Below are 23,164 nucleotides of genomic sequence, written 5' to 3' on the forward strand. Positions count from 1 at the left end.
GCAGGGGAAAGCAAGTCACAAAGTTCCATGAAAGTGCCCTTACGCATGCGAAAGTTTCGCAGCCACTGGGAATCGTCCCAGACCTGCAGCACGATGCGGTCCCACCAGTCTGTGCTTGTTTCCCGGGCCCAGAATCGGCGTTCCACGGTATCAACCTGCCCCAGTGACACCATGATTTCCACATTGCTGGGGCCTGTGCCTTGTGAGAGGTCTATGGCCATGTCAATTTCCTCATCACTCTCGTCGCCGTGCTGCAATCGCCTCCTCGCCTGGTCCGGGTTTCGCCTTGGCATGTTCTGGCTCTGCATATACTCCAGGACAATGCGCGTGGTGTTCATAGTGCTCATAATTGCCGCGGTGATCTGAGCGGGCTCCATGATCCCAGTGCTAGCTATGGCGCCTGGTCAGAAAAAAGGCGCGAAAGTAGTATCTGATGGACCAGGAGAAGGAGGGCGGGAGGGAGGGAGGGCCGAGTGACGACATGGCGTACAGGTACAGGAACAGGGAGAAACACAAACAACTGTCACACAGAATGGTCCCCCCAAAGATTAAACTGGAAACCCTGGGCTTAGCAGGCCATTGATTTCACGGAGGAAGGGGAAGCAAATGAACACAGAACAAATCTATTTTTTACATCTTAAGGTGGCAGCCGACGGTGCAGCATGAGTGATAGCCTCTCCAGTACGATGATGACGGATACCAATCATAAAATACCATCATCTGCCAAAAGGCAAGGGGCTGCTGCTGTGTAGCAATGCAGCCCCACGTCTGCCAGCCCCACGTCCGCCAGCACCCAGCATCGCCCTCGGCCTCTTCTGGGTGCTTAGCGGACAATATTGGGCAATTGGCAGAAAATAGTATATTATGACTGGTAACCGTCATCATCGAAACAGTAGCATGTCTGCCCAGGTGGCCATGATTGACAGCCATACCAGTACGACGACGATGGGTACCAGTCATAATATACCATTGCCTGCAAGGGGCTGGTGCAATGCAGCCCTACGGCTGCCAGCCCCACGGCTATCACTCATGCTACACCGTCTACCGCCAAAAGGCAGTTAGCAGCTGCTGCTGTGTAGCAATGCAGTCCCACGTCTGCCGGCACCCAGAGGACATATGGTGACGGTGAGCTCAGCTGTGCTGAGCGGGCTCCATGTTGTCTGCACAGGTAACCCAGGTAACCCAGGTAAAAAGGCGCGAATCTATTGTCTGCCGTTGCTGTGACGGGGGAGGGAGGGGCCTGACGACACGTACCCAGAACCGCCCGCGACACTGTTTTGCATCATCCGGGCATTGGGATCTCAACCCAGAATTCCAAGGGCGGCAGAGACTGCGGGAACTGTGGGATAGCTCTGGGATAGCTACCCATAGTGCAATGCTCCGGAAGTCGACACTAGCCTCGTACTGTGGACGCGGTCCGCCGACTAGAGCACCTAGAGCATTGTATTGTGTGGACACACACAATCGGCTGTATACAACCGATTTCAATAAAACCGGCTTCTATAAATTCGAACTAATTTCGTAGTGTAGACATACCCTATGTTGCTGGTAACTGCCAGATGGCAGAATGAGAGGCATTCTACTCGGCCCACTTCCACGGGAGCCTTTCCAAGTTGCTGCCTCAGAGCTGGGATCTGAAGAAACAAGTTCAGGAGACAGTTCTGAAAGGGTAATTTTTAATAGTCATTTCAAAATCCCCACCACATATGGTTTTTGGGGTAGTGGAGGGGATTTTCTCAGCTGCTCCTGAAGAAAAGCTGTATAAAAAGGAAACCAATTACATGAGTGAATTTTTTGATTCAAAGTTATGTGTTGATACAATATAGTTCATTTTAGGCACAGCTGTCAGACTCCATCAGTTGTCCTAATCATTGTGGAGGAGCTTAAAGTGCCATTGCCTGAATGGCTGGACACTGCTATTTGCGTGCTGGCCTGCCTTACAGACCGTAGTTTGTTAATTAGAGATTTAATAGGCCTGATTCTCCTCTCCTTTAAAATGCTGTATGTCACTGAAGTTAAAGGACTTATACTAGTGCAAATATAAGAAGAATCAGGCCTAAAATTTTACAGGCACTCCAGTGTAACCTCAACTCAAAAATGGCTGCTATACATTGATACAATATAGGTGCCATGTTGGTAGCAATGTCACACACAAAAGGAGAAGCCAGGGCTCCATTTCATCTCTGTCCTTTTTACCCACTAAGAAAGATTGGGAGAGTATTAGGCATGTAGCCACCATTATTTGTCTACAGAAAGAAGATCCAGGGCATTCCTACATGATTGTATCAGGAGTAGGAGGTGAGGGGGGTGAAGAGAGACCTTATTCCTCTGTGCAACCTTCCATGAGCAGGGCACAGTCTAAGCATCATGAATTGGAAGAGTTGTCATATTTACAATTTAATTTTTGTTCCCATGGGATCTGTTTAGAAGCCAGTTTATTTTATTTGTTAAAATTGGAGACCCATTCAGTAGGTTGAGAGGTTGCTTTTATTTTTATTTTTTTTTAAAGAGCTTGTCAAAATTAGCAGCTGCCTAACAAAAAACAACATACTTTATTAACCCAAATACAAAGTAGTAGTAAAGGAGGGATTTTTGTTTCTACTTCTTGGAAATGTATATGTTAGAATGGATATTACAGAAATAAGACATGATCACTTGTATGCAATCCAGTCTGATAGAATGCTTACTTTTCCTTAATCATTACCACTAGTTACTCCATTACAGAAGCATCAGGAAGTTACAGAAGAGTTAAGACACAGGAAAAAAATCCAAGAGTATCAAAAGTGAGTCTCTAATTTAAAGCGAGGTAATACTCTAGAGTATCTTTTAACTCTCTCCCTCTTTTTAATTAAGTATTTAAGATCTGAATCTAGACTGACGTCAATTTCTGCTTAAAGTCAGTGGAAACTGAGGGTGTTCAGCATGTCCAAGGCTCAGCTCCTTATGAATAAGCCCTGAGGAAGGATAAAATCTGCTTTCACTAGTGAAACAGAATTGAAACAAACAGTAGATGATAAAAATGGCTTTTGCATTTTTCATTTCACACATAAAGCCTTGATAAAGAAGATATTGTGCTGAGAGTCAACAAGTAAAAGAAAGAGGAATGTGTACATATCTTAAAACAAATGTCGCTATAATAAATAGAGCTTGCTGGAACACTTGACTAAACACCATCAAAATCTGCTGTTTCATCAAAGCTAAAACATTTCACAGAGGTGTAAAGATTTTGATATAGTTTTTGACAGCAAAATTTTTAAGGTCGAAGGTGGATGTTCCAATTGATACCAGAGAGACGGGAATCTAAAATCTGACCTTTTCAATCCCAAATGGACATTCTGACACAATTTTGCTTCTCAACATTTTCAAATGATTTTGTTTTCATTCCAGTTTGGAACAAAAACAAATTCTGAAACCTTGGAAGTTGTCACAAAATGAAATTGTCATCCTCCCACTGACTCTAATTATAAATTAAATTGATATATGTGCAAATATCATCCTAAGGGTTCAATCTTGCACCCACTAAGATCAGTGGCAACACTTGTATTAACTTCAAAAGGAGTAAGAGCTGACCCTGTACAATTCCTTATAGGTAGTACCCTATCTATTTCACTTCTAAGACCAGTTAACTTTAAATGAGTTGGCTGCTCTTATGTATACCACTGCCATCTACTGGCTAGAGTAAGACCTGCCTATGTGTTTGTAATCATGGTTAGATTACGATCTCACTGTTATTGATTTATAGTGATGTAAAGGAGGTCAGAATCAGGCCGCAAGTTTCATGGGCTGGCCTATGAAGTTAGTTATACTATCCCCCATACTACTAACAGCTAATGGAGGTTTCACTGTGGCTCAGGAAGAGACTTGTGTTTTTGGAGCAGAAGGTTGAGAGTCTTGTTGCTGAATGTGCAGAGTGTAGCTGCATAATCATTATGTCAGTATGTGAGTGTGTGGGTGTGTTGTGGATTTTATTAACATGGATTTATAACATTGTCATGGCCAGGAAGGAAAAAAATTCAGCTAAGGGCTAAATTCAGCCCAGGTTTGTGCTGGCAGAGCTTTAGAGGTGGAAAATCCAACAGTGTGAGGCTGGGGGAAGAGGGAAGTAGCACCGGAGTGAAAAGCGACCACAGCTTCCCCTCTGGCTGAGGTCCCATTGAAATACAGCGCATCTCAAGAAAGAGATGTGGCCAAGGTGGTTAGAGATGCACGGATGCTGTGCATTGGAGGCCCCCAAGGAATTAAGTCTGCCTTCAGTCAGTGGAAAGTCTAAAAACAACACGGTAGAAGAATATCGCCTGCTCTCTTTCCCTTCAAGGGGATGGGCTGGCAGAGCAAAGTGCAATGTACACCTCCCTGCACCAGCTCTGGTGAATCCACACAAGGACAAGGAATGAATTCGCGGTTGGTGAAATAGGTGTGATTTAATTGCAGTCAGTGTTTTGTGCCTGCTTCTGTCAATGGTGAACTTGGCTCAAACACAATTTTAAAATGAAAAAGATTAAGGAGGAAAAAAACTACAGAAGAGCATTATTTTTTTGTACACTATTTTAACTTTCCAGCTGAAACAACAGTGAAACAAATTGCCAATATCATCAATATTAGTATGAATCAGAATGAAAATGTGTTCACCAAATTTTCAGATTAGGAATAATACAAAATGCCTGTGATCCAGGAAAAGCAAGTTAGAGGAATCGAAACAGAAGTTCAATACAAGGAAGAACAGAAAACACAATCAACACAGAAAACACAATCAACACTTATAGTCCTGGGCTAGTGCTAACTGTAATTATGAGAATTAGGTGGTGTAACAGTAATTCCTTATGTAAGAGAAAAGTAAAGGAAGTTCTTACCATAGCTTGAGTGAAACTGATTATAATCAGTTTCTTCATACAGACACTGACTAAAAAAATAAGATTAAAGCAAGGTGCTTAGTTTGTTGCAGAAACCCCCTCCCCCCCAACAAGTGTGTTATCTCAAAGTTTAATCTTTAACAGGTAACTTGGAGTAACTCCTGTTATTATACTAACAACGTGAAGAAGTCAAAGTCTGTACATCATGGCAAGTTTTAAGTATTTCAATTTAACAATAAGGTAGGAATGGTGGACTGAACTGGTAAATTCTGACACTCCCAATTCCCCCCCCCCCCATAATTTTATATTTGCAAAACAAACAAACAAAATTAAACCAAATAAAAAACTAACCCCAGCCCAACCAACCAAAAAACCCCTAAACAAAACAGGCAAGCAGACCAACCAAGAATGGCTCTACTTCTCCACATGCTGGAAATCTACATAGGGTATTCCTATGTCTGAAAAATGATACTAGTGTCATTCTCTTTGCACAAAACTGGGTATTGAGCAAAAGATTATTGTAGTAATCTGATTAGGTTTTAAATTCCTGAAACCAGGGCAAAAATTTAGTGTTAATTATGGCCAGATTTTGCCTCCTGTGTAAAATAAAATGCAACAAAAAACAACAAAATACAGAGAAGGAACAAAGCTAAGTGAAAAATCTCTGCTGCCTTCAGGCCATAGGGTTTCTGTTGAATTGTCCCATGTAGTAGAAGAGGTTTTGCAGGTCCTGAGATCTGTGGGCCTACCCTGAGGATCTTCAAGCAACTGGAGAATTCGAGGTTCTCTCACAAGGGTTCTAACCCCTCTCTGCCCATTTGTGCTTCCTAAAAATCTGCAGAGGACTTATTGCAGAGAATTCACACAGAGAAGCTACCACAGGAACAGAGGGAGGGGACTTAGGTTTCACTCCCCTTCTTTTTGACAGATATTTGCTCCTTTGAATGTTTTTTCCACTCTTCATTTTGTCCATTGCAAAAAACTCAGGTGTGATTTGGTCCTAGGTAGTAACTAGTTCATAAAATGAACTATTCTGTAGAGTTTCTTTGTATTATCTGTATTAAATGCAATTATTTTGGTCCTTCTTGCACCATTAATTTTCACTATTTCTCTCAAGATCAGAAATGAGGATGCTTTCTTCCACAGCTAGATATTCAGAGTTCATTTGTGAATAACATGGATTTCTGAACCATCGTACTCTATTGAAGAGACTGTTGTTCTTTTTGTACAGGCACCACAGAAATGTAGACATAGCAGCCACCATCACCAGTGTCACCATTACAGCTAGAGCTATGATCCCACTGTGTGATGCTAAAAGGAAAGAAGCAGAAGAAAAGTTCTATAACAATGAAAGAAAGTAACGCCATAAAAATAGATGCAGAAAACATTTTAGCTTCAGTATTTCTGATAAAAATATAAATGTATCACATAGTAGAATTTATCTTTTACTGTTTGCACTGTGGCAAAGATATCTGAAACAGAATCCAGAGTTAGCATGAAAATTATTTAGACAACTTATAAAAGTTAACATACATGCTTTATTGTAAAGTTGCTACTTGTGGGGGACGGGACATACTTTATAACAATAATGGGCCCTCCCTGATTTAACTTTATTGATGTCAATGGGAGTTACAACAGACTGCGATAAATATGGCTTGATGCGTCATTTTAAATTCCTTCACTTACCAAAGTGCATGTGAGATAAGCACGGTCTAAATATGAAGGAGCTAAAGTTCAGGAATGCTCAGTTATGGTTTGATCTGCTTCTGCAGAAGTCACTGGATTTTTGCCATGGGTTTCAATGGAAGCAGGATTGGGCATCTACTGTGTGAGAGTTGTCAAGCTCTAATACTTTGAAGACTTTTCTATTTGTACAGTGGAAAGATGGTCCTTTGGTTAAGGAATCAGCCTGGGAATAAGAAGATCTGAATTCTATTCCCGGTTCTCCCACAAATTTCCTGGGTGACTGTGGCCAAGTCCTTCTCTATAGGGGGGAAACAACATTTACATACCTCTAGGGGAATTGTGGGGCTAATTTCATTAATATTTGTGAGACATACACGATACTACTGAGTGACATAGAAAAATTAGATCTTTGATTTCCACACTGCTACGGTTCTTATATAGATCCAGTGGATGACTGAAAGTTGTATCCAAGTATTTATGCATAGACTTTTCTATCTGCCACCTGCCTTATGAGCCAGTTGTTTCATGAGAAGAAAACTTAGAAGATTCTACTGCTTTCCCCAAAATATATTTGGCACAATTTAATGTTGGGACACCTTTTTTTTGGGCATAAGAGAACCTTGCAAAATTATCACAAAACTTTACCATTTCCATCACATCAGCCTTGGTGATTATGAAAAAGGTAGTGATATTTACTCAAAAAAAAAAAAAATAGAAATTCTCACCCTGGACAAGTAGGGGAGCACCATTACACAGGCCTGGTTTAAGACTAACTAGCAGGGCTAATGCTGATTTTAGTGGTTTTAGGTAGGCCTGCAAAATAATTTTTTCGATACACAAAATGTAATGATTCCTGTCCCCTGTGACTATAGAGTAGTACTATGTGTCAGGCCAGACTTGGTACTTCGGGGAGGGTCAGTCAGATAATTCTTTAGGATGCTCTATATTTCATTTAATTTCATTTCATGTAAAAAAGGAGAGGCAGAATCTCTTATTGTACAAATGGAGACTATTGTCTGAAGTTTCCAACACTCTAAAGTATTTCAAAGAACAATTATTCGACTAAGCTAAGAGTTTGGGGGATACTGGAGGCTTTTGTGCACACTCTGGTGAACTTTAGCACTTACATAGTAGCACTTTACAATCTACTAAAGAAGTGGCATAAAGTAAGTAAGTAAAGTACTTGTAAAGTAATTATTAAATATCCCCATTTTATAGGAGGGAAGACAAAGACAGACAGATTAAGTGACTTGATTATGGCCACAGTGGGAGTCAGAACTAGGATTAGAGTAAGGGAGCTTGCTTCTGTTCAGTCCACTATCCTAGGCTGTCTTTCACACTATTTAGCAAGCTGCCCTTGTGGCTGGAGGCCACATAGTCTGCTCAGCAGAGGAGCTGACTCAGCAGTCTGGAAAGCAGCTACCGCAGCTCTAGCACCGTCAGTAGCAGTGCCCATTGTCCCCGCAACTACAAACTGGTCTGCATCCCCATCAAAATAAGGTGACCACAACTAAGGATTTTATGGGTCCTACAGGCTAAATCTGAATGGCATTAGGGAGGACCAGAAAAAGAACGATCTTTAAGAAAAAAAATCAGTGATAAAATTGCAACTTTTGAAGTTAGTTCAATTCTTCAAAGCTATATCCATCAATAAAAAGGGACAAAAAATATCTGTAAAAAATGAAATATCCTTTATAGACTACCAAAATCAAGTGAGGCATGTGACTACATGTGAAGAGGATTGCAGTCATATGGGAAACTGAAGGTGCAATGGCATTAAAGGCCATTAACTGAACACCATTTCAGATGAAGCCTAAAGTAAGGAAAAGGGGAAACCAGGGCCATATAAAACAATCTTATAAGGAGATGGTTACTCTCTTTCACATAAAACACATACCTGTATCCATTTTACATATAAATCCCTTTTTCTCTCTGCAGGGAGATAATTGCCATACTCCATCTGTGGACCTCAAAGCAACACAAAAATTCCCTTTGAGATGATCCAAGTCAGGCTCCCTGATGCCCCAGTTTGAATAATTTAAGGGAGAACCATCAATCCATGTTACTGTGTCATCTAAAGGCAAAAATATTTAAGCACCGTGAGGTCTGTGTAATTTGTGTTTAAATACTTGCTGAATAGGAAAGAATGAGGAGAGGACAACTAGATAGGGGGATTCTGAAGAGCCAACTCCCCAAAAATATGGGCAAAATTATCTTCTCTGACATGCACTGCTGGAGCTTCTTTTGTTCCCTCCATCTCCAATTGAGGAAAGCATTCCTATTCAGGAAACCATTTGCGTGTCTCCTGAATATGGATGGATGTTAGCACGTTCTTGTGTGTTTTCCTAGATCAGAGCCTCAGAGAGGTGGCCTACCTGCCAGGAGCAGGCTGCATATGGGCCCAGCATTGAGAAACCTGTCTCTCACAACAAAAACAGTGTCATCCATTATGAGCGGTTAAGGTGTGGGCGATGAAACTGGGTGTCTCTCTGCGCTGTGGAGTACAGTAGTTGGGGATGTGAAGCAGGAGGGAATCTGCTCTGCAGTGACCATCCATCCTGCCCCGGAAAGGAATAAGGGTATTATCCTCCTGTGAGCCAGCCATTATAGTGGGACACAAGCCAGAATGTTCCAACCAAACGGTCACAGCTTTAATAGCTACAGAGATAGAACTTTGTATTTCAAGAGCACCCTAAACTGACAAAGACAGCTGAGATAAACAAGTTGAGTATTCTGGTATGTGGTTGTCAACGCTAAACTAAGAAATGAAACTGTACCATCATATTAATGCAGTTAATCAAGGGTTGGCAACTTTTCAGCAGTGGTATACCGAGGCTTCAGGTATACACTAATTTAAGGCTTCGCATGCCGGTAATACATTTTAACATTTTTTAGAAGGTCTGTACCGAAAACATCCTCAATTCAGGGCAATAGGACCTTATGACACCCTACTCCAAGCTGTCATTCTCTGTCTTGTATGCAATCTCAGCAGCCTGGCAAGACTGAGCTGTCATGAAATTTAGCAGCCCAAGCAACACACTTGTTGCCCACCTCTTCTCAGGATAATGGATAAAATGATCAAACCTTAAAAGCTAACTGTAATTACATAGCAAAAAACAGTGTAATTACAGTGTAATTATAAACTGCAATGAGAAAAGTCAGTGTTAGTACATTGTATTTTCCATATTTGACTTCCAACAGAATATGTATTAAGAACACCAATGGGATGGTACGAAGTAAATCAAGCATCTAGTCAGCTTCTCAGCATATGAATCAGTAGTAATGCATACTGAAAAGCAAAACCTTATTGTAATTACTATGTAACTGCATTGTAATACTTAGCCTTATTATAAAGTTTGACAAAAAATAAATAAGGATATTTCTCACATTTAAAAAACCTACTTGCCCTAGAAGAGCAGAATTCTGCAAAGCTGCTGTACATACAAACACCTATCCATGTGGAAAAGAGAGCAGCAGGTAGTAGGATATGAAAAATATTTTCTTAAATGGCACCGCAAAACTGAGTGTTGAGTGATTTATGATTGTTCTCTCTAAGTGAAACTCTCTCCTACCACACTGTTAGTTTATACAACTCATTTGCTTTGCATTTTATGAACTCATTTGTGCTGACTTCTCCCTCAAGATGGTGCCTGATCTTGTGTTTTGTTGTTATTTTTCTCTCTCTCTTTCTTTGGGAAACATCCCTTCTTCTGTGTTTGCTAGGCCTAATTCCAATTCTCCAGCTGGTGTGACTACATTGGAGTGACTCCTGATTTACATCGGCATAAATCAAGTCAGAGTCTTTTGTTCAGGGCATAACACCTATAGAAGGAGTTACTTGTGTTGATGAGACAGTCTCCTAGAAAAATAATCCCGTTGGAAGTAATCCAGTTGAAAGAGGTTTTATGGCATATTTTAAAATACAATTTCTTGCTGACAACTGATGAATGTCTATGGGAGCTGCTCAGCTCACCGCTTCTCTGGGGTTCCCGCTGCTGGCCCCTTGCCAGCCGGGGTCCCGCCGCTGGTCCCACTCAGCACCCACTGCTGGCCTGGGGGAAGGAACCCCAGACTGGCAGTGGGCTCTGACCGCAGCTGGCAGGAGCCGGCAGCCGAAACCCCAGAGTGGCAGCGGGCTTTCCACCAGCTCCTGCCAGCTGGGATCTCAGCCTGCTGTCAGCCTGGGGGAAGAAACCCCAGGCCAGCAGCGGGTGCTGAGTGGGACTGGCGGTGGGATCCTGGCGTGCAGGAGCCGGCAGTGGAAACCCCAGAGCGGTGGCGGGCTGAACGGCTCAGTCTGCCGCCACTCTGGGGTTTCGGCTGTGGGCTCCTGCCAGCTGGGGTCACAGCCCGCTGCCAGTCTGGGATTCCTTCCCCCAGGCCAGCAGCGGGCGCTGAGTGGGACTGGCGGCGGGACCCCGGCTGGCCAGGGTGCCGAGTGGCTCAGCCCGCCCCACATGCCATCAAAAATCGGCTCACGTGCCACCTTTGGCACGTGTGTCGTAGGTTGCCGACCCCTGTATTAATGTATTCCATTACTTACTGTCCACAACAAACTGAATGTTCAACCAAATCCTTTGGACAGAAGAACCAAAATGGCGCAGTTCTTCCAGAACGAAAGCATTTTCATCTTCATCTTTAATAGTCAAAAGATTAGATCCTGCAGATGAAACATATACCAAGTTACTTCATTGTTGATCATGTTCAGAACATAATTAAACTCTATTCATCTAGCTTTACACAGTGGGAAATCATCTCCTCCAGCTGTAATCGCAATTCACTCTTCACAAAATAACTACATGCAACCCCATGCTTAGGATGTCCCTAAACCTCCGACTGCCAGAAGCTGGGACTAGACTACGGGGAATGGATCACTCAACAATTGCCCTGTTTGTTCATTCGCTCTGAAGCATCTGGCATTGGACATTGTTGGAAGACAGGATACTGGACTAGATGGACCATTGGTCTGACCCAGTATGGCCGTTCTTACCGTATATATTCGTTCATAAGCCGAATATTTTTGGTAAAAAAGTGACGCATCAAAGAGCAGGGGTTGGCTTATAAACGGGTCTACACCAAAATTTGATGATTTTAAACTCTGTGGAATCATTGAATATCTAATACATTGTCGTTTTGTTTACCTGGAGCATCTGCAGGCATGGAGCCCCTTGGCTCACTGTGGGCGCGGTTCGCTGTTCCCAGCCAATGGGAGCTGTGGGAAATGGCAAACCGCAGACACTGGGAGCTGAGGGGCTCTGTGCCTGTGAACGCTCCAGGTAAACAAAACATCCAGGCCCGCTAGCGGCTTACCCTAACAGGCCAGGAGCCAAAGTTTTCCAACCCCTGAAATATAGGGTCAGCTTATGAAAGGGTCATACAGTTTTTGCTATTTTTATCTAACCATCTTGGGGGGGGGGGTCGGCTTATAAACGAACGGGCTAATGAATGAGTATATAGGAGCCTTAGGAAGTTAGTTTTCCAACCCCAAAGCAATTCAATAGGAGTTGGGCACCTAACTTAGGCACCTTTGAAAATTCCAGCCTCTCTCTTTAAACAAAATATTTTTGTTTCATTCTCACACACCACATGGAAGTTACATTTCCCACTCATGGGCTTTTGCTACAGAAGAAATAACACCTGTTGCATAGTGTCAAAACTTAATATTGCGCTTCAAAAGTTCAACATTATGCATAGTTATCTTAGAGATTTTAAATTATGGTTACACTATATAATTTCTAAATTTACAATGCAGGTATAAATCTGAAACTGTTAGCCTGTTGTGAAACTGTAATCACAGGATCTTTACAGTAATCTGAAGAGAAAGCCATTCAATTGTATGCAAATGCAAAGAAAACTTATATCCTGATGTATTTTAGAACATTTGTTAGTTGTTTTAGTTAGCTACAATATCATCTTCACTCCCATATAAAACAGGCCACTATTTAAATAATTTATTTAAAATGTTCAGAAGAATACATGACATTTTATTGCTGTAAGATAACTAATAACAGATTACCTTGCTTTTTGCAAAATTCATATGCTGTATCAAAACTTGTACTCTCAAAAACTGTGGAAAACCTGTAGCAATTGCTTCTAAATTTTATCCAGGTGACATTTTTTTCTGAACATAAGCCTCTGTATTCAATTAGTTTCTTTTCTGTGATAGAAATAACATTGTAGGTTTAATGGAGTAACACAATATATTAATAAACATCCCACAAATCATTTTAGAATAATACTAGCAATAATTCTACACTTGAGAAGCATACATGTAAACTGGTAATCTTTTTACTGTATTATGGCATGGAAAATCTTTATTTATTGTAAAAATTATAAAGAAAAATGGAAACTTGACTCACCCGCAGTTTAGATCTATTTTTTTTTTTTTTTTTTTTTTTTGCAGGAATAAGCTAAATTGAAGTAAGCTATTCCTAAACCCAAATAAGATACAATTAAGGGATACAGCCACATAATAAATGCAATCATTGTGACTGATCCTGCTGCCCCTCGGCACCCTAGATTCTGTCTGGTGAGAAATTAGCTCAATATATATATATTTTTAAATGGACAATAGATCTCATGCTACACCCATTGAAGTCAATAGGAGTCCAATGACAGCGGGATTAGGCCCTTGGATAGGGTAATGTGGTCCTGTATTGAAGGAATGTTTAAAGGACACTGCTTAGTACTGCAAAAGACTTGGCAGAGACAGTAACTTAAATTAAAAACTGTTAGTTACTTTTGTATAACCACTTTTGATGCATCATTTTAAGTAGATCACTAGTGTTGTTAAATATGTCCTTCTTTCCTAGGCAGTGCAATATAATTTATGATTAAAGTAAGAGAATTGGTCTTATTCAAAACCCCCCTCACACAGTAAATTGCCTGGAACTCTATTTACCTCAGGGCTAAGATATCCATGGAAGGATTTTAAACTGTGGTCTGGATCCAGGAAATCTAGACAAGAATCTACTCATTTCTAACTGATGACCACCATATCATCCATGCTCTGTGAATTTTATTAAAGTGTATTATACTTCATGCTAAATCTAGTCTTAATCCAAGAAATCTAACATTTCTCATTAGTTTTTTCTAGTTACAAGAAGGTGTTTTTGTCTCTCCCATTGGCCGGAACCCAAAGTCCATTTTTTTTTTTTATTTAGCTTCACACCAACTTTTAGGCACCTAAAAATCACTAGGATTCACAAAGCCTGAGTTAGGCCCTATACAATGAATGGGATTCAAAAAAGCCAACATACTAGGCGGCTACTTATCTCAGCTAGCCAATGGGTGCCAAGGTGTGCTAAGCTCTGCCCCTCTAATGGAGTTAGGTGCCTAAGTGTGGGCTGCAGGGAGGTGCCTCCACCTGCTTTGGATTCTCAGTAATGAGGCCAGAGAGATTGTGAGTATGAGAATGATTCTGTGGCCTGGTAGTTAGAGCACTCACTTGGGAGGTGGGAGACCCATGACCCAGTCCCCTTGAGCCACAATGGAACAGCTTCAACAGGAGAGACTGGGAACACCATATCAGAATATCCAATAGCTTAATGCTCAGAACAAGCTCCCAAAAGATGGGACATCACTGTTCAAATCCCTTCTCCGCCTCAGGGGTCTCCCACATCCCAAATGACTGATATCAATGGTTATGAGGTGTAGGCTGCTGCTGCTCATTTTGTGTGAACTGGCCTATGGCGGCTTGAGCCAATAGATGAGTTCTGAGCACATTGACTAGATTGGGCCTGCAGGTAAGTTAGGCATAGGAACACCTATCTTCCTCCAGTTAGTGCATGACTCTGGGGCTTAAGCATCTGCGACATCTAACATGGGCTGTCGTGCACATGCGCAGAGGCAGAAGAGCAGGTGGCTAGGGAACTTTTACTGCAGTCATTTAAGCACCAAGTGAGTTTAGGTGCCTATAGAGTTTGGTGGCACCTGAGCAGGAGTTTTGTGAATCCCACTGGGGCCTGATTCTGGGATTTAGTCACCTAAAGCAGTTTACGTCCTTTTGTGACTCTAGCCCTAAATACTTATATATATTTTATATTATAATAATCAGTATTCAACTGTGAACCAACATACTTGTGTTCACATACTTCCATAGCCAATGTGTAAAACTAAATTAGTTGCTGCAGAGATTTAATATAAATCAAAACAATGACTTACCAGTTGGCACATGGCAAACTGCTCCTTGTAGAAGTCTTTCACAGTTAGCACTTTTCCACTGCCCATTAATATCAATATAAACACAGCTGCCCAGTGACTGTGACTCCTCGTCTCCCCAAAAGGTAAACAAAGACTTGGTACCATCTGACCACTCAAAGTTAAGCCCATTCTGCAAAAATAAATTTAGGATTATTTCTCTTTATGTGTTACTGTAACATTAGTGGCTTCTTCTTTTGTGTTGATATCCTTTTCATGGGCTGGCAAATCTGGCTTTTCCTCTTCCAAGGCAGCTTCCTAAGTAAACGATGCAGACACATTCCCAAGGACCATTACTATGTAATTCTGCAAGAGCCTCATAAACGACAGTACCTGGCCAACGGGAGCTGCGGAGCCAGCACTCAGGGCGGGGGCAGTGTGCAGAGCCGCCTAGCTGTGCCTCCGCCTAGAAACAGCAGGGACAGATTGCCGCTTGTGGGGAGCCACCTAAGGTGAGCGCCCCCCGGATCTGGCATCCCGAAACCTCTCCCACTCCCCAACCCCCTGCCCCAAGCCCCCTCCCACATTCAAACTCTCTCCTAGAGCCTGCGCCCCAACTCCCTCCCTCTTAGTTAACTGGAATTTTTCACTTACCGGCACCCCCCATTTCCCTAACATGCTGGATAAAAAAGCTTTTACTGTACTAACGGAACCACTGTGGCAGCTGATCATGAATAAAGTAGTTATCTGGATTGTAAGTGTACCAAGAATGAAGCCAAAGCCACTTCAGTGGTCAGCTTACAAAAGGCTTTTTGCCTGTGAATGTTCTTCTTTCTGCCTTTAAGCTTCCTTTTAGTGCTGGGACTCTAGCATCATACTAGCATCACATCATGCAGTGCTGATACCACACTGATTACAGTTTACTGTAATGAAGCTTATATGTTGTGTTACAACTATAGATAAGCCCTAGCTGCATAGTTGGGTTTTGCTTCAGGATCCAAACTTCTCCCAAGTACAGGGGTATTCAGCTTGAGGTTTTTGCTGCAAGCTCATCTCCATTTACAAATCCACCAATTTCAAGTGAATACGCATTTCCTTTTTTTTTTCAGCTTATTATCTTGTTAGTGTAAAAACTAATCTACAAGATCATATTCCTATGCACAGACCCCATTACGTACATCTGAGGTAGACAGTCCAATCCATTGGGCGTATCCTAGTCTGTTTACAATGACAGTGAGGAAGGCTTGGTGATAATGGTCCGTAATGCTGACCAATTCAGTTCCATTTGCCATGCAGGTTTTTAAAGCAGCAAACCAAGTCAGATTCCCATGTATTAGTTTATATGTTCTGTTTCCATATTCTAAAGTATCTGGTACTGGATACATCTCAGATGCATCTATGGCATGTTTGGATGTATCTGCAAAAAACAGAAAGAAAAAGACAAAATATCCAGGATTTTCAGTATCAAACATTTTCCTTTAACAGACAATGTTTAATAAAATACCAATTCTCAAAGCAGAATGGCTATCCTTAAAAACAAATGTAAAACCCACAAATCTGTTAGTTCTTCTAGGAACATCCCTGAGACCATGTCAACACAGCAAACACACACACAGGACTCTTGTTTGAAATCACAGCAAAGCCAAAGATTGAATTTGTGTGGAAAATGAATGGATTCAGTACACAGAGAGGAAGGCTTTCTCTCGACTCTCAAACTTTGAATTTCAACAAGAATTCAAAGGGGAACTAATGCCAGTGGGCCTCAATCCCAGGGTAAGTACCCATAAAGCACTATATACACAGAAACATGCACCAGCTTAGTGATTCTGTTTTACAGTGATGTTTTGAGAGTAACCTTAGAGGGTCTCATTACACACCTGTTTAATGGGGATCTCCTTGATCTCCCACTGGACTGAGGAGCTGGAATAATCCAAAGGTTTGCTTATCTGCTTATCATGCTAATAAGAGCCTGGTTTTGAATTGTAAAAAATACATATTTTGCACGGTGAGTAATGTACATATCCAACTGTGAGGTCTATCTTTTCAAGGAGAGAAAATTATGCATGAGTCTCAGAGCCAAAGATGAATTCAAACAGTACAAAGACTAAGGGATGACTTCAGAAATTAGCTGTAAAGAGCATCACATATCCTATGCAGTATCTCACTGATTCTGGCAAATGGATAGAATGGTGACAGAATCAGATGAGAGGGAGAAAAAAAAGATCAATTGCACAAAGCTGAAAACATTTATGAGCCAAATCAGTTGGGAGGAAGAATTTAAAATCAGAAAAACGTGAATGATAATTGGGAATTATTCAGGAACTCTTTATTGGATGCCCACAATCAAGGAAGAAGGCCCTACTGGTAGAAAAATACCAACATGTTTAGAGGGGAAGAGAAGACAGCTATAAAAATAGCGAAAATGTTATAATTTGCCAAGTATGATCATCTTGTTTATATTTTTGTATCATCTTTGTATGGTGAAGTATATCTGTATTTCCAAACTTGTTCTGTGTTTCTGTTTGACGTCCCCAGACAGATTAGCATCAGCAGTGCCTAAGCCTGTTCGATGGCCCTTCAAGGGTAGTCAACTGTACAATGAACCCATTGCAAGGAACCTGGGAATACACTTCATGAGTCAGCAAGGCATTTGGTATCCATATGGACAGAATTCTAAGGCTTATCCATGCCATGTGCTGGGCAGCTTGTGTTTGGGACAAAGGAAGTACAAGCCACATGGCAAAAGAATATAAAGGGCAGCTGCATCATCTCCCTTTTGTCTTCATTCCTGCTTCTTCCCTCTGGAAGAACGTTTCTACAAATGAAGCTCTGAACAAATGACTAAATGACCCATCCCAAGTGAGAAAAGCTATGTGTAGCTCTAAAGTTTGTCTCTTTCAACAAGAGAAGTTGGTTCAATAAAAGATATTACCTCAACCACCTTGTCTCTATAATAAAAATAACATGGGACACATTAAATGGATTAAAAGCTGGCTAAATGATAGGTCTCAAAAAAGTAATTGTAAATGGGGAATCAAACGGCAGTGTTTCTAATGGGGGTCCCAATATTTAAATCAAGATGGGATGTTTTTCTAAAAGATACACTCTAGGAATTATTTTGCAGAAGTTCTACGCCTGCATTATACAGAAGGTCAGACTAGAAGATTACAATGGTCCCTGCTGGCCTTGGAATCTATGGAAAAAACCCAACTATATTAGGTCTTCTAGTCTATCTTCCTGTCTGCGTGGATTGTTCTCTACAGTACTTTTTCCTAAAGTTTTCTATAATCCAGTTTTACAGGTCTCCTACTGAATCTCATTTTCAGTAGTTTTTTCTGATGGTTAGTCTAAATTTCATACCATTACTCCAAGTTATGCATCACCCCAAATACCTGTTTCCCTCCATGATCTAAGATATGCAATGTATAGCCAGAAGAAAAAAACAAAGATAATACTATTCGTATTGCTCATGTAGCAATGTTGATTTATCCAAAATTCTACAGATAATTTGTAGTTTTAGGCTGTTGACATGAAACCATGTAAGAGGTAATTTACATTCCATGGTTTATAAAGAATTTATACAACATACCACAGCTGAGAGAGAAGAAAGTGAGTAAGTTAATTAACAATGGAGAGGGGTGAGAGTAAAACAGAAACAAATCCTTACCTTGAGTCTTTTGGCAGATAAAACCATAATTTTTCTGACAGCTTTCTAAGTACCATTTTCCCGTAAAATGAAAATTAGGGTTATTTGATACCAAGGTACACAATGGAACTTGTTCTTGAATATTAGCACTGTTATATCTCTGACCCTGTAATAAACATATATCATGATAATGAATAAGCACTGCCTAAAAACCAACTCTTAACTGATTAAAATAAAAATCATTACAAGAGAAAGCATGCAGAAGATTAACCAGCTGACAGTCACTAAACATGAACATTCCAATGTACAACATCATAATTAAAAATTGAAACATCATAATGAAAATTTTGCATAATTCAGTTGAAAGAATGTGAAATCAGAACTAACTAAATATTTCTCTATGCATAAAGCAATACACTGCACAGTATACTTCATGATAATTTTGATTCCCCAGTCTCTTTGGAGCAGATTTTAAAAACTCATTACCACTTGTTATGCCCCCAATTTTGTGCCTGTAAATAGGAGTAAATGATTCGATATGTGCGTCTACCTCATTGGCGGTGTAAATCAAATAGCTAGATGTCTACAGAGGATCATTTCTGCCCACATTTAATTGGACCTATGAAACTGTACCCCCCATTATTCGGATGTGCAAAAGTGAGCCTAGGTTGAGCCCCTGTCAAAAATCAGGCCCTATCATTTTAAAAAAATCATTTATTATTATGTACAAAACAACACCTCTCCACAAAACACATTTCATAAAACTTACATGAACTACTTCAACTGGAGACCAATTGGAATATACCTTCGGATGTCCATTCACCCATTTTTCATAATCATCACTCTGCAGCCCTATCCAAACACTAGTCTTCTGTCCAAACAGATTCATTGTTATGAAAGCTGCAAAAAGAAAGCATGAATTTTAACACATTCGTTATTGTAAGCCAACTTACCAGCCAATGTCATTTCATAGGTATTGTCCTTATTAGAAGGAAAGAGCACTAGCAGCATTTCATTTCCATCTAATCTTAAATTTCTTGGTACTGATTGACTTCAGTGGGGTCAGGATCTAGACTATTATCTAATTAGGGTTGAAGAGGTTCCCATAGCAGTTGGAACAATTTTAGTTTTTTGATATGACTGTTTCACTGAACATGCATTTCTCCATGGTAGTTAAAAATTAGACCGTGTAACAAAGCTTGACGGCTAGATTTTTAGTTCAACTAAAAAAACCTTTACACACATGACAAATTTTAACCTGGGATTTTTTTGATCAGGGAATATAAAAAGTGCCAAGTGCACAGGTGTTTGTTACTCTGACCAGTCCGAAGTAGAGTCTATAAAACAGGGGTAGGCAACGTATGGCACACGTGCGGAAGGCGGCACGTGAGCTGATTTTCAGTGGCACTCACACTGCCCGGGTCCTGGCCACCGGTCCGGGGGGGCTCTGCATTTTAATTTAATTTTAAATGAAGCTTCTTAAACATTTTTAAAACATTATTTACTTTACATACAACAATAGTTTAGTTATATATTATAGACTTATAGAAAGAGACCTTCTAAAATCATTAAAATGTATTACTGGCACGCGAAACCTTAAATTAGAGTGAATAAATGAAGACTCGGCACACCACTTCTGAAAGGTTACGGACCCCTGCTATAAAAAGACAATCTAATATAGTGCAGATAAGACCCAATGCACTACATTCATGTAACAAGGATACTAGCTTTTCATCATTATTACCATTATTTTTAATTAGGTAGATTTTAAAATATTATAATGTTGTTTTCCCAATATAGGAATTTTATAAAGCAATCTTTAAAAATGTATCCCTCTATCTTTGGCATTTCTAATTCATGCATCACCTTTGTATGTAAGCTTAAAGTGTTGTGCAAACAATAACTAATCCTCAAAATACACTTTTGAGGAACACAAGGAAATATTATCCGTTTCATAGTTTGAGAAACTGAGGAATGGAGATTTTAAAAAGATTGTTCAAAATCACATGAGAGAGTTAGTAGCATAGCCAGGTTTGGAATGTGAGTGTTCTTAATTCCCAGTCCTGTAATTAAGATTATGCTTTACTTTACTAATAAAATAAATAAAGTGTCATCTTTATTATAATGCAATACAGTATGGTCAGTAAAGTACCTTGTTCTACTTCATTTTCAATAGAAGCTAGTGACCCATCCTGTTCACTGCAGAAAGTTTGGGCAGAATACCAGTTCGTCAGGTGGTCTGGATCCTTTGGAATTTGTATCAAAAAGCACTATTCCCAAAAGCAAAAAATGTTTAATTTTTTTACATTTTAAAATGAGTTTGGTGATTGTTAAAGGTGCTGTATTGACAGCCTTGTAAACTATCGTCTTCTGATTACCCACAGAATAGGTACAACAAAGGCAATGGCCTGCCATTGTGTTTGAACCCTAAGCAAGAATGACAATCATTTCAAAGGGAGGCAGGGCAGTGTCCATGCTCTTTCAGTATCTAGGCCTCTCTGCCAAGACTGTCAACAAGAGTGAAAAATCAAGATCAGCTGGGTCATGAATATTGTGATGTGGAAAACTGCCCACCAGGAACTGGGCTGAAGCCATCAAATCAATTCAAACAGGTCACTGAAAAGTAAACATTTATTTACATAAACACATCTCTTCTACATTCTTGGTATTAATTTTCAGTTACAACCGATCAGGGCTGGATTCAAACCAGTTTAAAGGTGAAATGTTCCTTGGGCCCAATTTACCCCCAAAGTCAGTGGAGTTTAACCAGGGATGAGTCTGGCTACTGTCTGTCCTGGGGTTACAGAATACACAGGTTTAATATAAACCGAAAGAAAATTTTATCACTGCAACTCTAGTGTGTGAATAGACTTAGGTTTATAATCTTTTCTGAACATTATTGTAACAACATGTATAGGAATGTGACAATCTCTGAAGGAAAAATACAGGGCTCCATTTAGCACACAGCCTTCTTGTCATATTGGAATCACATTCCTAGGCAATAAAAGCCTTCTAGGTGCACATGTCTTAATTGGGGTATGGAACAGGCTAAGGCCCCAATCCTGCAGACACTGAATATATGTGACACAAAAACATGAGTAACTTCACACACAAGCACTCGCATTTTACTCAACAAAGTCAAAACATTCTATAATTTAAATGGGACTACTTGTGTATAGAAGTACTGGTCAGCATAATCATTTGCAGAATTGGGGCCTATATTTATGTGCCTAAAAAGCCTATTGTCAAAAGGGAAAACAGTATCTTCAATAATTTGTAATATCCTTAAATAGTCCACTCACTATCACACATTTGTAATGGGTTTTGAATAAACAAAAATATATATTTTTTTTACCTTGAATCCAAAGTACAGCCATCCTTTGGGACATACTCCTTGCTGGTTCTGGTCTTTTAGAATTTCTCTCTCTATTATCCATACAATTTTACGCTTACAAATGGAAGGAAGAGAAATGGTACAGTTTTCATCACCCCAGAGTCCTGTGAAAAATTATAGAAATTATGTTGTTACATTCATGTTAGAAAAGTTGCTATGTACATCAATTTGATGACTAAAAATGACTATTTCTCAGATGTTATTGTTAATATTGCTATAAATTTATTGGCCAAATGACACAAGGCTCTACATTTGACTCAATGGTATTTCTCTGTATGTCTTTCTATATTAGAGGTGGCCAAGAACTGGAATTTACATTCTGCTGGAAATACTGACATTTTCAATTTTGTTTTCATTCTGAATTGGAACAAAAAGCTGAAATTTTGAGATTTGCTGTGAAATGAAAATTCAGAAAAAATTGATTTGGGATCATTTTGAAATATTTTATTTCAATAGAGCTGAAGTGTTTTGTTTCTACCATTTTAATTCATTTAGTTTTTATATTAAAATATTAAATATATATTCAATTAAATATACTATTTAAATATTTTAATATAATATGAACAAAAGGAATCAAAACAAAAATATTTCAGCACTATCAAAGTGAAACATTTAGACTTATTTCTGTTGAAAATTTGTCAGAATCAACATGTTTCTGCAAACCATTTCAATTTCAACAAAACTGCCAATGGAAATTTTTAAACCAGCTCAAATCTGTATAACACAATGACTTTTGAAAACTGCATCTGGTCAATTCCCAAATTTCAAAATTGGAAAACCAGAAAAGTTTGATTTTCACTAAAAACAAACCCACAGACTGCCCATTTGGTGCTAGAGGTAGAGGAAGCTCCCTGTCGCTCTCTGCTGCTGTCTACAAATATCACAGACAGAAGCTTACTTGAGGGCTACACCATTCTGGGGCCCTTGCTCCCACCTTGGCTAGGGTTACCATTCGTCTGGATTTACCCGGACATGTCCTCCTTTTTGTGTTAAAAATAGCGTCCGGGGGGGGAAATTTGTAAATCACTCAAAATGTCCGGGATTCCCCCGCAGGCAGAACGAGGTGCGGCTGGGAGGGCTGCAGGAAAGTCAGCCTCTCACCTGGGGCTCTGGCAGCCAGAACCCTTCCCCCTGCAGCTTGCAGGGCTAAATTCCGGAGCATCTGTAGAGCTCCTCCTCCCTCCCCCCCCGCATTCTGAGCCGGCTGGCCTGCCGGGCCGTTTGCATCGGCCTCGTCAGCTCCTCCTCCCCTGCAGCCCAGCGCCCCGCTCCCGCACCACTGTGCAGGGGCAGGGACCGGGTTGTGTGTTGTGCTGGGGAGCGCAGCCACGTGTCCAGCTCCGCACAGAGCCCAACACCATGTTCTGAGCGGTGGGGTAAGGGGGTCAGGGGGCCGGAGAAGGGACAGGGAGGTTCTGGAGGGGGCAGTCAAGAGACGGGGGGGGGGGG

At 40.5% G+C, this 23,164-nt stretch overlaps 1 protein-coding gene across 1 annotated transcript in view; it reads right to left on the minus strand.

Moving 5' to 3' along the window:
• Nucleotides 1-2,492: 2,492 nt before the first annotated feature.
• PLA2R1 (phospholipase A2 receptor 1) overlaps nucleotides 2,493-23,164 on the minus strand; it is an 84,021-nt gene continuing 63,349 nt past the window's right edge. Inside the window, 11 exon segments of the mRNA XM_034785248.1 lie at nucleotides 2,493-6,161; nucleotides 6,293-6,322; nucleotides 8,434-8,610; nucleotides 11,080-11,196; nucleotides 12,553-12,693; nucleotides 14,700-14,868; nucleotides 15,854-16,092; nucleotides 18,343-18,487; nucleotides 19,091-19,221; nucleotides 20,474-20,591; nucleotides 21,677-21,819. Of these exon segments, the coding sequence (XP_034641139.1) occupies nucleotides 5,911-6,161; nucleotides 6,293-6,322; nucleotides 8,434-8,610; nucleotides 11,080-11,196; nucleotides 12,553-12,693; nucleotides 14,700-14,868; nucleotides 15,854-16,092; nucleotides 18,343-18,487; nucleotides 19,091-19,221; nucleotides 20,474-20,591; nucleotides 21,677-21,819 (1,661 nt within the window). The 3' untranslated portion in view covers nucleotides 2,493-5,910.

The sequence above is a fragment of the Trachemys scripta genome, chromosome 11 (genome assembly GCF_013100865.1).
Source record: "Trachemys scripta elegans isolate TJP31775 chromosome 11, CAS_Tse_1.0, whole genome shotgun sequence".
NCBI lineage: Eukaryota > Metazoa > Chordata > Testudines > Emydidae > Trachemys > Trachemys scripta.